At 42.9% G+C, this 18,679-nt stretch overlaps 1 protein-coding gene across 1 annotated transcript in view; it reads left to right on the forward strand.

Moving 5' to 3' along the window:
* KCNU1 (potassium calcium-activated channel subfamily U member 1) overlaps positions 1–18,679 on the forward strand; it is an 89,831-nt gene that overhangs the window by 36,273 nt on the left and 34,879 nt on the right. The window contains exon 19 of the mRNA XM_081843272.1: positions 4,198–4,300. Within this exon, the coding sequence (XP_081699398.1) occupies positions 4,198–4,300 (103 nt within the window). The remainder of the gene's footprint in view (positions 1–4,197; positions 4,301–18,679) is intronic.

Raw genomic sequence — 18,679 nt, forward strand, 5'->3', positions numbered from 1 at the left:
CCGGGACCCTCTTGCCATCTTCAGAAGCCCTTCTCAGAGGACTCCATTCGGGGGAAGGTACAGAGGGAGACAGCACAAGAAAAGACCTTTTCAGCAGTGGCTCTCCATTTTTGGAATGCTCTTCCTAGGGAAGTGAACCTGGCTCCAAGTCTAAGATCTATTTGGTGCCCTCGCTGAAGTAGGGTTTTTGTTTAGTGGCAAGCATGAGCTGCCACTGTCCAGTGTGTGCAGGGGCATCAGAAAGTGGTTGTAGGGGCATGAGATTCCCAATTGGCTAGCCATCCTTTACCAGGCTGCTGTCAGTGAGCCAATTGGCTAGCCAATTTTAGGACCACATGCTTGCATGGCCCTGACTGAAGCACCCTCTGCTTCCACAATCACTACCTTCTGGTGTTTAGTGATGGGAATTCCTCCTGATGGTTACTGCAAAGGGAGATGGCTGCTTCCTTGTTTGGACTGCTTTACCAACTACTGCTGAGCACAATTGTAGCCACTTGGGTCTTTGTTACTGGGAGCCATGCTTGTGCTAAGTTGCTAAAACAGCACAGGGCAGCCCTCAGCAACCTGGTGCTCTACACGGCTTTTTTGAAGCTGTGTTTGAACCACAGCTCCCATCAAGCCCATCCTTGCTGGCTGGGGCTGATGGAAGTTGTAGTCCAAAACATCTGGAGGCTACTAGGTTAATGAAGATGAGCACAGAGGCTCACCAAACAGGAACATTTATCTCCCAGAGTATGTGAAGCTGTAGTTAATGCCAGCTTTACTGCTTTGAGAACTGTTACTCCCACAGAGTGTTTGAACTGGCCATGGTCTGTTCAAGGATTTATTCTTAAACATTCTATCTTTTATTTGAACAGCAGATGGCAGGCAAGCCCCATTGCTAACCCGACTGTTTTGTTGCCTTGGTAGATTTCGCAGGAACACACATCCTCAGTGAGATCTCACAAGTGCACACCTGTGGGCTTGTTCACACATTGCATTCACGAGAGATGGGGTGGGAGGGGAAATTCAGTTCAGTTCACTTTTAACATGAACCTACTGAATTCACACTTCCCCAAACCAATCTGTGAAACAAAAGACAGCTATCCTTTGAAATTCTCACTTTCTCTGAATTTTGTGCTGTATTTCCCCAACCACATAATGTCTATGCAAATGTATATATTAGGGGAAAGTGTGCATTTAAAAATTCATATATTAGTGAAAATAGAACACATTACATTAGAGGAAATTGGCTGCAATAATATTTAGGGTTGGATAAACATCTTACAAAATAAATGTGCATGTTTATGAAGAGAAATCTGCACTAAAATGCTGAAGAAGTCTCACGAGGTCTAGCAAACTGACATGCAAATGTTGAAAACCCAATGTAAGCATTTGCCTATCTTCAGACAAATGTGATTTCTCTATAGTGTTCACGTTTGGTGTTGGTTCCATGGCTACATAAAATAAAAAAGCTACTGCTCAGCCCAGTGTGGTTTCTTGTAATTCCACAGCATTCAATTTCCGCTGAAGGTCTAGTAAGTTCTCTTCCACACACCAAGCAAATGGAGCATCTTTGGCCAATGACTCAGTGGCTCTGGGACAGTGGACAGGTGGGGCATAAGTTTCCCACAGTGCCCTTGCAAGAGTCTACAAGAAGTTGTATTATCCCATGGGAGCTCACATGGCGTGGGAAAGGCCAAGTGCTTAAAAGCTTCACCCCCAAGTAGATTGGGCACTTTTTGCCCGATGAGCTATTGCACCAGCCCACCTGTGATGTTAGTGGCCTCACTGAGCTCCTTGGGTCATTGATTAACAGGAGCAGAAAGGGATTTTTCTCTCAACGTCAGTTGGCTCTTAATGAGTGCTTTATCATGTTAAGCATTCTCAATATTCTGTGACAACTCTGTGTAGTTATGGTATTGGGTAGTATCAGAATAGTAAGGGGGGCATAAGGGGCTTTGAGAAAAGATAGGTTCAGGGTATGCTCCTAGCTGAGGTGGAGTCCTGCCAGGCCAGAATGTCTCCCCTGATTGCCCAGTGGGATCCTGGATGCTGGCCTGTCCTGTATGGTAGCCAGGGTCTAACACTAGTCAACTTCCATGGAAAGCAGGACTGGACTGTGCAGTCCCAACCATTGAACAGAATGCCATTCCAACAGCAAGTGCTGATGGGAATCAATAATTGATCCTTTAAATATTCTCCATTCCTTATTGACTCTCTGTTTCATGTCGTTTCTTACTCTTCCTGATAACTTTTATATTTAAAGAATACTTAAAAAATCGTTAAAACAAAACAAATTCCTTCCAGTAGCACCTTAAAGACCAACTAAGTCAGTTCTTGGTATGAGCTTTCGTGTGCATGCACACTTCTTCAGATACCAGATACACTTCTTCAGATAAAAAATCGTTATGAGAATGAAATTCTCTTAGCAGAACTAGACTGATTCTTGCAAAACAAAAACTGTAAATAATATTATGTTAGGATATATGAAGATAACTGAATGTAATATGAGGCTGTGCGTTATAAAGGAAAGAATAGACACAGTAAATTAAAAATTTTGGAAGTCTTTTAAAAGTTTATTTATAGAAATCTTTTTTCTTTCCCCCCCTTTTCCCCTTCTTTTTATGAAATTTTATTTGTATGAACATCAAGGACAATTTGTTATTATATTCGTACAGAAGAATTGTATAAAATTATGTACTTGTTTTTCCTTATCTTCTTCTTCTTCCTTCTTTTTTCTTTGTTCCAGCTTTGGTATTGAATATTGTTGTATATATAAACTTCTCTTTTTTTAGTTGAAACGAATAAATAATAATAATAATAATAATAATAATAATAATAATAATAATCCTTGCCCTACTACCCTGCCAACCCCTCTTACCTGCTTTATAATCACTAAAGTTTCACCCAACACTGTTATCTGGTGTGTGATAACAGTGTGAATATCTCCATGAAGCCCCCTCCCAAAGAGTGTCTACCTCTTTCTAAAGGCCAGTATCACTAGCTGTTCATGCTAAAGCTCAGTACTGCTATCACCTCCTTGCCTGCCAGCAGGCTTACCAATTGGAAGCCAACATGGGGGGGGGGTGTCTTCTCAGAAGATGTTCTGGAGATCATGGCGGGGAGCAGGGAGGGTGAAAATCACCCTCCATGCCTCCTGCCCCCACCTAGTGCTTGTCGGAGGCGGCAGAAGATGGCAGCCCCCTCAATACTGGGGGGGGGGCTCAGCTCCCTGCCTAGAAATATTAAGGGGGCTGAAGCCCCTTCTGCCCTCTATAGCTGGTGCCCCTGCTTGCCAGACAGAGAACCATCAAGGCACCAGACATTGACAGGGGTGGGGGAACGGGGGTGGGTGGGCTGCCCTGGGTCTCACCACTGAGGGGGTGACAAAATGCTGGGAGGCACTCGCCACAGGGCCTGCAGTGCGCCCGAGCCACATGTCCCTCCTGGGAAAGACGTGATGGCTGGGGCGCACGCAGGCTCTGCGCTGCCCAAACGGTCCATCTGCTGCCTCCCCCCAGCTGTAGGGCGGCTGAGTGGGAGGAGGCAGGCAGAGTCTGGAGGCCCCCCGGTGCACCCCGCTCCTATGGTCAGCTCACCCCACCCTCACCCTGCCCCTATGGGTAGCTCGTGCCGCCCCTGGGCGCACCGCCCCAGGCCCCCGAGCTGCTTCCTTTGCCGCTGGACATTGGTAGCTACTGTTCCTTGTCTTCATAGTACCATAAATGGCATGCTCACCAGCTCAGGTCCAGAAAGGACAAGGTGAACAAGCAGGTGGGGGGAATTGTGAGGAAGTACAGGGAGCTCTTGCCAGTACGCCCACTTCCTGGAACATGGATCTTAGCAAGTGCCCAACCATGTTGATGTTGACACCAACTTGGGATGATCTAATTGGTTGAACATTACCATTTCACTTGGCTTATGGCAGGCTTCCTCAACCTCGGCCCTCCAGATGTTTTGAGATTATAATTCCCATCATCCCTGACCACTGGTCCTGCTAGCTAGGGATCATGGGGGTTGTAGGCCAAAAACATCTGGAGGGCCGAGGTTGAGTAAGCCTGGCTTAGGGGCTACCATGAACCTGAAACTGGTAATGAGATGCTTCTACATGCACTTATTTGCCACTATCAAAATGACTTTGATTGACCCTGGGCTATTGAAAAACAATTAAGACTAGCCAGAGAAGAAATGGCCTCTTAATGCTTTTTATTTCAGATAAGTTGAAAGCAGCGCAGGATTCGAGCAGTCTAGTAGTTTCACGCTCCCTTGGATTTTTCCCTTTCTTGAATTTCCCCTTTCAGACTGACAGTGAGGACAGGTAAGACATTGGGGAGATCTATGTGTGCACCATTTCCTGGTCTGAATTCCTTGTGAATTTGTGTGAGCATGAGATGGGAGAAAGGAGGTTATGCTTCTTTTAAAGTTATGATGTCTAAGCCTTCTTTGCACTTTACATCTAATGCTGGGGGCAGCTGGATCTGACTGGCTGAAGTTTGTCACTATTTATGGTGGGCATTTTGAAATTTGGGGATTCTGTGCCGCGTTATGAGCTGAGCCCAGATCAATCTGAATTCTGGTTTGAAGTGGGGTTCTCACCCAACTGCCATTGGTTACATCTTTCTGCCAGGTCTACCTCTTTCTGAAGCAAAGGTCAGGCTCACTAATGATAGGCTGCCCCCCCCCCATGGGGATATTTTCTTACTGCTTTTTAGGGGGAGAATTCTCCCAAAAATTCCAGAAGGGATTTGGCACATCCTGTAGGTGTGAGGAACCTTTGATATTTCAAATGCTGCTGAACTTCAACCTCCACCCCTGGTGGCCATTGCCCATTCTTTCTTGGGTTAATGGGAGCTGTAGTTCAGTATTCCCAAACACCTGTCTTACTAGGTCCCACTTAAGTTCCTGTGGGAAGAACCTTGTGTCCCTTTCCACAAGCAACAGTTCCTCAAATGCCTTGGATGGGACACAATGGACTATAGCAGGATATCTATCCAAAGGCATTTCCAGAAGTGAAAACAGTGTAGAGTTACTGGGAGAAACTTTATCACTATGATGTAGATGTTACTTTTTAAAATAGTTATTATAAAGCCATATAAAGAAGAAGAAAAGCCCTTGGCTACCTCAGAAGGTAAGTAAAGCGAGTAGCAACTCACTCCTGAAAAATTTGGAGACTATTCTTCCCTACCTTCATGACCAAGTGGTTGCTTGCATTTATACCACAAGGAGCTCAATGTTAGCCCCCTCATTTAATTCTCACAGCTGTAAGGTAGGTTGGGCTGAGAGGCAGTCACTGATCTAAGGTCCCCCTGTGAGTTTAATGACTGAGTGGGGCTTTGAATCCTGGTTTCCCAGCTTCTAGTCCAACACTCTAACCACTACACCACACTGTCCCCCTGGTTTCACAGGAGGGTTTCGTTTCCCCCAGTGAATGGTAAAAAAGACATTTTCATTTATTGATTTAGACACTATTTTAGTATCTTCCTTTAATGAGTTAAGTAAGTGGTAAAATATTGGAGGAGAGCACCTTAAATGCCCCCTCCTATATGTATGTGTGTACACAGACAGACATGCACAAGGGCATTCTACCAATTTGTTCAGGAGGAGAGGAATTCATCATTAAGTTTACAATACAGTCGCTCCCCGCCCCCTGTGTCCGCAGCATAATTTGAAGAAGGTGGGGAGAGAGAAACTCTCTCAACCTGCTGAAATATCATTATTAAAATGTGCATGAAAAGTCAATTATGCCAGAGGGAGGTATTTAAGAGAAGCGAGTTTCCTTACTGTGGGATTACACCTTGGGGATTACAGAGATTGCTGAAATCTTTGCAGCTGTTTAACTTAAAAGAGGAGAGGATTTTCACTGTCAGATGTTCTCTATAGCTCTCGCAAGAGGAGGGCAAGCACTGAAGGAAAGCCATTGTTCCCATGGCCCTTGAAACTAACTCCTGCCATCAAACAGCAGAGGAGGAGATTACTGCAGCAAAGGTTTGCCCCGTACAGGGCCAGATTAAGACCTTTAGAAGCCCTATACACCAAGAAGATCACAGTTCTCCCCTGCCCCCACTGCTATGTAACTCAAAATACAAACATTACTAAAGAGGAGACTGAGAGGTGATATGATAGCCATCTTCCGAGATCTGAAGGGCTGTCACATGGAAGATGGAGCAAGCTTGTTTTCTGCTGCTCCAGAGGGTAGGACCCAAACCAATGGCTTCAAGTTACAAGAAAGTAGATTCTGACTAAACACCAGGAACAACTTTCTGACAGAGCTGTTCAACAGTGGAATGGACTTCCTTGGAAGGTAGTGGATTCTCCTTCACAGGAGGTTTTTATTTTATTTTTTCCAAAAAATTATTCATTTCATAACACAATTGAACAACATAAACAGAAAAACAAACAATACAAACAAATTCTTGACTTATCCTTATTTTTTCTAAACATTGTTAGGTGCGCTTTCCCAAGTCCCCACTATCTGATTTTCATTTTAGCTCATCTTTAGCAGTTTACATATATCATAATTTTTAACCATTTTTTAAATCACACTTACTTTTACCTTAAAAATCTTCACATTTTATGCCTTACAAATAATATTTTAAAATACACTATATTCTACTTCTAATCCTACCCTAGACAGCATCTGAAAAAACAGAGACATCACCTTGCCAACAAAGGTCCGTATAGTTAAAACTATGGTTTTCCCAGTAGTGATGTATGGAAGTGAGAGCTGGAACCATAAAGAAGGCTGATCGCCGAAAAATTGATGCTTTTGAATTATGGTGCTGGAGGAGACTCTTGAGAGTCCTATGGATCAAACCTATCCATTCTTAAGGAAATCAGCCCTGAGTGCTCACTGGAAGGACAGATCGTGAAGCTGAGGCTCCAATACTCGGGCCACCTCATGAGAAGAGAAGACTCCCTGGAAAAGACCCTGATGTTGTGAAAGATTGAGGGCACAAGGAGAAGGGGATGACAGAGGACAAGATGGTTAGACAGTGTTCTTGAAGCTACCAGCATGACCAAACTGCAGGAGGCAGTGGAAGACAGAAGTGCCTGGCGTGCTCTGGTCCATGGGGTCACGAAGAGTCGGACATGACTAAACAACTAAACAACAACAACAACAAAACCCTACAGCCTATATCCACTTCCAAAGCTATTCTAAGATTTAAATATTAATATGTTTTTTTTTTTCAAATATTGTTTAAACTTCTTCCAGTCTTCTTCCACTGTCTCTTCTCTCTGGTCTCAGAGTCTCCCAGTCAGTTTGGCAAGTTCCATATAGTCCATCATCTTCATCTGCCATTCTTCAATAGTTGGTAAATCTTGTTTCTTTCAATTCTTTGCTAAACAGAGGTTGGAAGACCATGTGTCAGGGATTCTTTAGCTAGATGACCATTTGGGTGCATTCCAATGATTCTATAAAGTGCTCCACTCAGCTGGTTATGTTTCATCCCAGCTCTGATCTCGGTTATCTTAAGAAGAAAAACAACAACCCACAAATTGCACAATGTAAACTATATGCATGAAAGAAAATCAAATCAAGTACAGAAAAAATATATCAACAATAAAACATAGACTGATTGCAAAACGTAACAAGATCTGATTTCCTTGCGTTATTTCGATCTGTGTCAGTAGGCTGCTATAGAAATAAGCAATTTTAAAAGAACAGAAAAATGGGGGAATAGTAGTGGAGGGCAAGGAAGTCTAACTAAATTCTGATTTCCCCCACAATCCAGAGAATCTCCATAGTTTCAGTTTTTGAAAAACATCAAGTTGGTAGTCCTCATGATCATAGGCAGAGACGCTTGGAAATATATGGACAGCATTGCAATTAACATCAAAAGATCAGCACTAAGCAACCATATTTTATGCATCATATATTACAGAACATGCCAATATTCATTTACTATATTTAGGGTAAAGTTCTGTGGGCTGTTTAGCTGGCTGTAAGCCTTATTTAAGGTGGCAAGCTGTGTATATGGCCCCTCCCCCACATACCACTGTAGCCTGTACACTGCAATGCCTCTCAATCTCTTTAGAAGGTAATTCGCTGGATTTTTTATTTTATTTTGCAGAATGAGTCTGGTGTTTTCTCCCCACCAGCACCATTGCAATGCCCTTGGTAGCTTTATTCATTAATTAATGAATATATATGTGCACCTCTCCCTCTCTCTTTTAAAATATCTGAAAACAGCACTTGCAAGTTTATCTGAAGAAGAAGAGGCTTGGGATATCATATATCCCATAGCCAGAGTTCTGTACAGTGAGTGCCTGTCCCAAACATAGGGAACTGGTTTCCTTAGTACTAGAGTTCAATAAATATTTATATATCGCTAGCTATTTCGTTTTGGGCAGAATGCAGTGGGTGCATTTGCACACTGGCACTGTTCATTCAGAGGATGTGGTCACATCTAGACCATACATTGAAAGCATGTGGCTTCTTCCAAAGAATTTTTGTGGGCTGCTATCAGCAGAGATTCCACTAGAGGTACTTCCACCTGTGAATCTGGAGTGAAGAAGCCAGTGTGCCATACTGGAGGAGTGGGTGGAAGCTGTCAGAGGTGACTAGGGCTAGGAAGAGGGACGCACCCACCGTATCCAAACCCTGATTCCAGCTCAGTGCAAAATGGGTTTAGATTACAGCCTAAATCTAGGGTTGACTAGTAATGAAGAGCATTTCCTTTCCCTATTACTACTATTAATTGCAGTAGTATTAATTGCAGAAGTATTAATTGCAGTAGTATTAGTATTTGCAGTTCTGGTGTTGTGCCTGCTCTTTTGCTCATACAGTACCCAGTGTGCTGTAGTTTTACTGCACAAAAATACACAAGAAGATTTAAACGTTAAACTAATCAATGAAAAGCACAGCACCAGTTTAAAAGCAGCAGTGGAAAGATGGACAAAACAGCACCAAAAGTATATATCAAACCCTCCCGGTGGTGGTGGGGAGTTTCAGCCTCTGTCTAAAAGAAATCAGAGAAGGAACCTAATAAGATGTTCCAGAAGCACTGCAGCAGCACTGAAATTAAGGGACAGGTATCATCTAATCTGGCTCATTTTTGGACACTGGATAACATCCAGCTTTACATAATGTGCTTATATGCTCTGACAATCAAGATTTTGTAGATGGTGGACTAGGACAACAATTCCTGCCTGAAACCCCGGGAAGCCTCTGCCACTTCATGTTGACAGTAGTGAGTAAAAAGCAGCTTCCTATGTTATTGTTGGGGACGTGGGTGGCGCTGTGGTGTAAACCACTGAACCTCTGGGTTTGCCGATCAACGGTTCAAATCCCTGCGAAGGGGTGAGCTCCCATTGTTCAGTTCCAGCTCCTGCCAACTTAGCAGTTCAAAAGCACAACAAAGTGCAAGTAGATAAATAGGTACCACTCCGGCAGGAAGGTAAACGCTGTTTCCATGTGCTGCTTTGGTTTCACCAGAAGTGGCTTAGTCATGCTGGCCACATGACCCAGAAAAACTGTCTGTGGACAAACGTTGGCTCCCTCGGCCTATAAAGCGAGATGAGTGCCACAACCCCAGAGTCGTTCGTGACTGGACTTAACTGTCAGGGGTCCTTTACCTTTTTATGTTATTGTGTAAAGACGAAATCAGCTAGAGCTGGTGTGGTGAACATTTGGCTCCCGAGAGGTTGTTGAACTACAACTCCCATAAAGGTCCCTCCATGTCAAAACTATATGTCCTCAGATTTCCTTCCAAATTGTTTGGCCTTTCATTTTGCTTCAGGGTTTCAGCTTAAATGTCACTATTATTATTATTATTATTATTATTATTATTATTATTATTATTATTATTATTGCTAAATTCCTGGAGCAAAACTCAATGAACAAGTAGCTATGCAAAGGTATTTGTTTACTATTTAATATATGTGAAACCTGCTCATAAAACAAGGTGTTGTCCAAAATCAATCAAAATAATACAACAGAAAACCCATTACTCTAAGCGATGTAACCTCACTTAAAACTGAAATACGGAAAGACTGATGCAATAAAACAACTTGAATCACAGCAGCTAAAAGACAACCAGGAAATATAGGAGCTGAATCTACATGCCATACCAGAAGAACTGAAATAATGAGATTCTAAAATGCCTGGGGAAAACAAGGAAGTCTTAGCGTGGCACTGAAAGCACAACAGTGTGGATCCCTAGTGAACTTCACTGGAGAGATAATTCCATGGCTTGTTTGGGCACCGAACAGGAACCCTCTTTCATAGCTAGTCTCTGAATTTCAGAATCAGGGGCTCTGAGAAAAAGACATCAGCAGATAACCACAAGGAACAGAGAGGATGGGGAGCCTTTTCAGCCCCAAGGCCCTGTTCCATAGAGGACAACATATCAGGGATTGCTGGGGATCAGAGTCATACAAATGCAAAAGATGTTACTCTTATTTTTATCCGGAAGGTAGACACTTTTGTCTACCTGGGCTCCACCATATCCAGCAAGCTTTTCATTGACACTGAGCTGGACAGTTACAGCAATGGCTGGCCTCTCCAAAAGGGTATGGGAGGATGTGATGCTAATGACCAATGCCAAGATGAAGGTCTACCAGGCTTGCATGTTGAGCAAGCTGCTTTATGGGAAGTGAGTCGTGGGCAACTTACAGACACCAGGAGTGACGCCTCAATGCCTTCCATATGCCATCAGGAATGTTTTGGGCATCACATGGCAGGACAGAGTCTCAAGCAAATATGTGCTCTCCCAAGCCCACATTCCCAGCATCTTCACACTTCTGCCTCAGCAATGTCTATGCTGGCTTGGTCATGTACACAGAATGGAACATGGCAAGATCCCCAAGGACATGCTCAATGGGAAGCAGGTTTCAGGCTCTAGGACTGTTGGCAGACCAACTCTGTGTTATGAAGATGTCTGCAAATGTGACATGAAGGCTGACTTTAACCCCGTCATATGGGAATCCCTTGCAGACGATTGCAATGCTTGCAGACGGACAGGTCTTCTATCCACAGCAGTGAACAGAGGAAGGAGGAATGCAGAGCATCTGCCCCAGCACAACTGGACACCATCTGCCCCCAGCTGCAACAAAACAGGTCTCTGCCATATCTGTCTCTATGGACACAGCAGGCGCTGTGACTTTACCTCCAAAGGCGAACTCTTCCGTTGTCTCCCAAGATAGACAGATGAAAACAACAACATACAAAAATCAAGTGTTTCTGACATGCACACATGGCTCTAGCCTTCATCTAGGCAAGCAACAGGCATGATCCCAGTTCAAGAACACATTCCTGCCATGCAGAAGCACTTGAGGAAGGTGCTGACCAAGAGCTGTGAGGAGTGTTGCCTGAGAAGGAACCATGTCTTGTTGCACGTCCAGAGAGCCCAATAGTTGGGACTAGAGGGATGCATTTGGCCCCCCAGGCCTGAGGTCCCCCACTCGTGAGGTACAGGTGTGTGCATACAGGAGAAGCCTTTCTCTCTTAGGTCAGTGTCATCAATCTTAAAAGTTATAATTTCAACCTGATTATGTTCCCGTAGCAATCATCAAAGGCTACACCTCTCTTCCATTTAATCCAGACATGGTCAACTTCCAGCTTCTCCTTTTTGAAACCTCCCTTAGGTGGTTTCTATACACCTCCCTTAGGCGGTTTCTATACACAATTACTTCCTTGAGTGTAATGCCCTCACCCACTGGAATGTTAGTGAGAAACTGCGTGTTACTGCATTTGACGGTATTCCAAAAGAGTTAGGGAGAGTTAGGGAGTCTACTGGACAGAGTTAGTTGGGAAATAAGAATGTAAATAGAATGAGAGAAATCTTTGTTCAAGGGTAGCCAGCCAAGCACATTCAAGATGTTCTTGGAGTTCAGTGCCCATCAGCCCAGCCAACATGGTCAATGGTCCAAGATGATGGGAGTTGATGTCCAACACCTGAGTTGTTTCATATCTCATGATTTATAGTTTGTTTCCATTAACATCTTGTGAGAATCATTGTTGCTTACTAACAACATCTCTTTCTTGTTGAGATCTTCAGCAATTATAAAGATTATTATTATTTGCTTGTTTCTGCACAATTTTCTCTGCTTCTATAAGTTGGAAGAGAAACTTCTACCATTAACTCTGTGTGCTATCATAAGCTTGGCTGTAGGGCTGGGGAACCTGTGACCCACCTGGTTCTTTTGGATTCTGACTCCCATTAGCCTCAACCAGCCATGACCAATGATCAGGGATAATGGGAGTTGTAGTTTCTGCACATTCTCAGGTTCCTCCATCCCTGCTCTACTGACCTCACTAGGATTTGATTCAGAGTTAATTTATATAGAATTGCCCTGCACATGAGATTACATTTTGGACATGCTATTGGGAGATGTTTCAGCACTGCAGCCAGAGTCTCTCTTCCCCACTGCAACCCATAACATGTAATAAAAAACAATGCCAATATGTAGGTGTATCTCTACACCACCCTCTGCCATCACCTCCATTCGTTGGCTGCTACTTGGAAAAAGGAGTGGAAATAGTAATAGGGTGATTTCATTTCCCATACCTCACTTTCTACAGGACTATACTCAAGGCGGTTTACAGCCCATAGAAGTGCCTAAGCATACAACAAAATTCACATTGCCATTCTATAACAATTTTTAAAACACCCTAAAGAATTAATAAAATTCAGGAATTCATTTATATACAGGTAATATCTAGAAAATATCAGAAAGCAATAAAACATAAACAACCCAAAGGATTACCACCAATTAATAATTACAAATCCTTTCCAAAAATACAATGGACAAAATCATGTCATGTCATGTGACATCCCCCCCACCAGTGCCTACCAAACTACCTCTAATTATCCCCCACCACAAGCATTCATTAAATGCTAATATGCTTTTGATCTCTGAACCATTAAACACTTTCTCTTTGTTCCAGGGATAATTATAATGTTGTGGGATAATCTTTTAATGGCTTTCAGGAAACTTAACCCTGGGATGAATTCCTCCACTCAAATTCCACAGGTGGCATTTAACTAGGCCTTATTCAGAGTATACGCACCAGCACGAGAAAGTTGGGTCCATTAATTTCAACAGGTCTGTGTTGAGTAAAACTTAGTTGACTATTACCCCTTGTGTATCTTCAAGCTGTTTCTTGCACTGCTAGGACAAAATCTTATTTGGTTATAGGAAGTTTTTCTTCTAGGAAAAAGGTGCCAGTACTTGCCATGAAGTTGTTCCAGTAAGTGCCACACTTTTAACACTGTTCCCCCCCCCCGGGGGGGGTACTCCAGGGTCCGCTGTGCTGGCACCTTTTCCCCCCAGATGTTTGGTTCCTCTCCTTTTGGTGAAGCCATCAAGTCTCAAATTTCATTTTGGTTACATTTACAATCTGGGCAGAGGAGGAGTCATTTGCTAATTAAGATCAGCTTTTGCCAACCTGGTGCCCTACAGATGTCTTGGACTATGACCATGCTGGTAAGGCTGATGAGAGCCATAGCCCAAAACTTCCAGAAGCCACCAGATTGGGGGAGACTGCATAAGATAGTAATCATACAAAGCTGGCTACAGCCGCACACACTGATTTCTATCTTGAGTTTTTAAAAACCCAAAATCTTTTAACCAAGCCAAACTGTTTTGTTTTTAAATGGGAACAAACCACGCCTAGGTTAGAAAAAGTACACTTGTGTTCCATCTTAATTGAAACTTATCTAACACCTGGATAATTGCTCATAAATACCTGTTGAGTTGCCAAGGTACAGTTATAGCATGTCAGTCTTTAATAAATTTCCAGGACCTCAGATCTCACCCTTTGATGCTACCCATCAAATCCTGGTCCAAAGGCAAGGCAGGGGGTGTCGGTGGAAGGGTGGGGAGAGAGAGAAAAAGTAATAATACTAAGCACTCCTGCATTCACTTAATCTGGGAGAATGCATTGCACTGTTTATGAATGCGTAGGAGAGGCTGTGCAGGAGTCTGCAGAAAGGTCACTGATATTTTTGGAGCGATAAATCACGAAAGGGGGGGAAAGATTTGCATTTTGGCTGTATAACATTCAGGGACGGATTAGAGAGAGAGAAGGGAGAATTCTTTGAAGTAATATTTCTCCGCTGACTTGTTTTATTAGCTCCCTTTTAACATGTTACATTATTGCTTATAGAATTTCATTTACTTGGATTGGCAGCTTGATAAATATGTCTATTGGCGATGATTTGGATTGCTCTGGGCATTAATATTATTAAAACCTGTCACAAGGAAATGTCTGAAAGATGACTTACTGTAAAGATTACAGCACAAAATAAATCACACAGTGGTATTTGTTACCGTTTATGGCCTCTTGGAGCCGAGTCAATCCCTTTTTATGTTGCATTATTTTTCAAGTTTTTATAGCTTTACATTATATATCGCTGTCAGAAATGAACAGATGGGGTGTCAAACATGAGCTTTCTGAATAATTCCCACCCTCGGGTTATTTGTGTGAAGGACAAGTGTAAAACTCTGTTCTCCAGGAAAGGGAGACAGGCAGGGGTGGGTGAATGTGTTGTTACATTAAAGAAAGCTTCCCCTCCGCCTCCCCCCGTCAGCTGGGACAGGGTGGTTTTAACTTCTGACCTCACCTGGCTTTTCCTCCACAGCAGAGCTTCTTGGGAAATCCAAGCTGCCTGCTTTTTTTGCTGGAGGAAAATCTTCATTGCAAGCAAAACAGGCCAGAAGGCAACACCTGGCACATCAGAAACTGGGGTTTGCCACTTCCCCACCCCTCTTTCTTTCTGGGATGGAATCTGTCTGCCAAATCATGACTGCCATTTGTAGTGCAGCCGATATGATCAAATGTGCCATTGGCTCTTTTCTCTGATGCATGTAGGAAGGGCACTAATGATGCCCCTTCTTCCATAATTTGTTTTGTGTAAGGAGCGGGGTAGCACAAGCCTCAGGCTCCTTCAGCCATAGACTCAGCCTTGGCTCAGTTAGCTGTGCTTTTTTGCTTAGCCTTTTTCCATTGCTGTTGTTTGCCTTGCCTTGCCTTGCTTTGCTTCAGTCAGAAAGAGCCGCAGGACTCCTTCCTCTTAGCCTCTTCTTCTGCCATTTATATGTCTCTCTGCAGCCACTAGAAATGGGCAAAATCTGTCAGTTTTGGTTTCTCTCAGGTTCTTGTCTACCCCCCCTCCCAATCTTAAATTCAGTCATCCACATTTCAACATCAGTTTGGATTTTTTTTTTTTTTAAAGTCCCTGCGTTTATCAACATTTCTCCTAATAGGCACATGGTTTTATGTGCACTTTTGCCTAATAAACACATTTTTACAAAGCAATCTTATAATGCATTTCAATGTTTAATGCATTTATAATGCCTTTTTAATGTTATCCTGGATGATACCTGCACACTTCACCCTGGTAAATGCATTTTTGTACACATTACCTGGCTAGCGTATGGCACTTCAAAATTCAGAGAAGTGCTGGTTTCAAAGGATAGTTGTGTCCAACTAAGTTCTGCTTAGAGCAGACACACTGGAATTAATGGACCTTAAATAGTCATGTCCCTTAATTTCGCTGGGTGTACCCTGAGTAAGACTAGCATTTGATACAACCCAAAGCCTGGTCAAATTATGTTGCAAGTTGCACTGATGGCCTCTGGATTACACCATGGATTTGGCAAACATGCTTTAACAACCCCGCCCCGCCCCCCAAATTAAGACCACAGAACCTATTGCATGTTGATTCCGACAATTGTATGGATTTCCATGACTTTCAGCCTGTAGGGTTATATATGTACATGGGAACACCTTGTATTTCTATGTTCTGCCTTAGCATACAATGAGAAGTTTAGAAAACAAAGCAATGGGGTGGGGAAAGGAATGTGATGTGATGTAGGACATGCAAGAGACTCGCATGTAACTTCAAAGCCCATATACAGCAATATAGGGGATCTCAACAACTAAATATCTAGATAGGATCTCTCCAACAAGTAATCACGTGCTGTGGATAAACTGGTTATCTGAACCCACCCTGCCTACTCCAAGTGCATAAAGATGAGTTGGCTAATTGGTTTTGCCCTGTGAACTTGTGCAAACCTGTCTATTTATAATCTGGCCAGCTCCTTATTCTGTGCTAAGGACATGGCTCAACCTCCTGGCAGTGCACACTTTATATTTTAATTACCCACACTAATTTCTAACATTTACACATATACCATAAATCACATCATAATGATCCTTCTTTAATTGCTGGACTGGGAACTCGAGTTAAACAGGTATGAAGGGGATTAATAAGGAGATCCAGGCTCCAAGGATTGCAGCTGGCTGCATTCTCAATTTAGATTGGGAGAACAAAACATAAAGCCTTTAGGTAGGACCAAATCTTGAACCCTTTAGTTCAAGATTAGCAGCTTAGTCTGGACAATTGCACAAGTCTCAATTTTATTCCTCCTTTAAAGCACAGAGTCTTATCCTCCCACATGTACAAAGGGGCTTAAGCCTCCTTATTACATTAATAGTTCAATGAAAAGTGGTAAAAGGCTGCTGTGGCATTCAGGTGCTCACATATGTGACTGACATAGCTGGGCACCTTTCAGTAGGGACTCTACCACAAGTGCCTGGAGCCCCATTCCTCCCTCCCTTGTCATTTGACCTCTCCAGGGGCAAAATCAGTAAGATAAATGAGTTTCCCTTGTTCCTCCCACCCTCTCTATTTATCTCTCTATCTCTGGGCTCAACCACACTTCTGCTTCTCCAATGCCTGGAAAATAAAATGTGGACAAGGATCTCTCTCTCTCCCTCTCGTTCTCTCTGAATTGGAGCCGTCTGGGCCCAGAGGAAGAGGTCAGTGAATAGGGAACTGCAACAAAACTGAGGAGAGAGAGGACAGGGGGAGGGGGAGGTCCCACTGAGAACAGCTTCTCCAAGCTGCCCCCACCCAACCCCCCAACCCCTGTAATGAGCACTATCCACCACCCTGCTGACAAGCCAAATTTTAATTAAATTAACCTACTAACTAGCCGTGCGAATACATAGAGAAGCTGTCAGAAATGTCTCATAAATGACATGCTGTCAGTAGAGATGACTTGATGACACCCTCTCTCCTTTCTGAAATAGGTAAATATCTAGGGTTTCCATATTTCAAAAAGTAAAAACCAAGACAACCCCGGAAGTCATCGAGCTTTTTTAAGGAAACTGCCAAAGTTGTTGACCTTTTCTTTACAAACCGGCCAAAAAACCCCCCACAATTTGACTTCCCTAAAATCCAGGACAAAGCACCGCCTTTCGATAATTCCTCTTGGACCTCAATTCCGCCTTTGAAATCCTGGTAATGTCTGGGAAAATCTAGATGTACGGTAGCCCTATTAGTGATGCCATATTTTAAAAAGTGAAAATCCGGACATTTCAGTGATTTCTTGGCCCAGACACTGTTTCCAACTGCTGTATTCTGGATATGTCCAGGAAATTCCAGATGTATGGCAGCCCTATTAATATCCACACTGCAACATTGCTGCTTCCCTCTTCATTGTCTGCCTTTTCTTCTTGTGCCCAGACTCCCCACCCACCCACCCACATTGTCCCTGGCTATCATTTGTATTCCAATTACGTACATAATACATACATAATTTTATTTGTATTCCACCTTCCCATACTTAAAATCATGCTCAAAGCAGCTTACAGCATAAATAAAATACATAATTATGCTCATAACAAAAGTAATCACCAACAATAAATAAAACATAGAAAGTACACAACCAAATCAAACAATTTCCACATACATCATAAGATCTAAAATAATTAGAGAAATAATGTCAAAAACAGCAACACTCTTCCCCACACAAGAAACACCCCTAAACAATGCTTTGGCCCAAGAGTCTTTTCAGCAGCCTCAGCTTTTGTAGCTGGAGTCAGTCAAGGCCAGGTGGAGAAAGAGCAGCAAGGCAGGGAGTTGCAACTCACCAATAAATGGTAGAGAATAGCCCCAAGACTACTGATATCAATCCCTTCCTTTGAGCTCCCATCTCATCACGAACACTGAAAGAGGGAATGCCTTGGTTGTCTTTAGTGTGAAAGAGAAAGGAAGTCATGATAAGCTTAAGGGGCTGTTGCTGTAGCTCACCCAAGGCAGATAGAAGCATATGGTCTTCACTAGGATTCAGTCTTGCTTCAAAGAGGCAGTGTTGATTTGGTGGTTATAATCACTAGTAGATTATTGCAGCTGGTTTTGTGATTGATTTTACCTGTCCACAGAGGCTTTTTGCTGATTAGGGGTTGGAATGCTCTAAATAATTATCCTTTTTCAATTACAAACAGCGCCTTTATATATGTGCTAATTTATTAAGTTTCGCACAGTGGGTAGCAAAACACTTTGCTGAGTTGTTCTAAATCAAGTGGCATTAATTTGTGGCAATGGTGAGAGGCGGCAGCAAAGGCAATGAATTAAAAAAAAACACCCCCAAAAAACCCTAGCACTGAAGTGACAAGGGAAACTTCTTTAGCCTTAGGTAAAGAGGATTTCCACACATTCACTTCCCCTAGGTGCTGTTCTGAAAAGTAGTGATGAGGTGGGATGGAGAGCCCATATAACATATATGTTGGACAGAACTGGGATACCCATGTTCAAACTCCTGTTTTGTTGTGAATTTCATTGGTGGAACAGTTAGTCTTCCTCAGCCTAACCTGCCCTACAGTATCCTTGTATGGATAGAATAAGGAGAGATGGTAATATTCGACCCTGACCTCCTGTAATCAAAAGTTTAAGATAAATAACAG

This window comes from Podarcis erhardii, assembly GCF_964252035.2.
Source record: "Podarcis erhardii genome assembly, chromosome: 16".
NCBI lineage: Eukaryota > Metazoa > Chordata > Lepidosauria > Squamata > Lacertidae > Podarcis > Podarcis erhardii.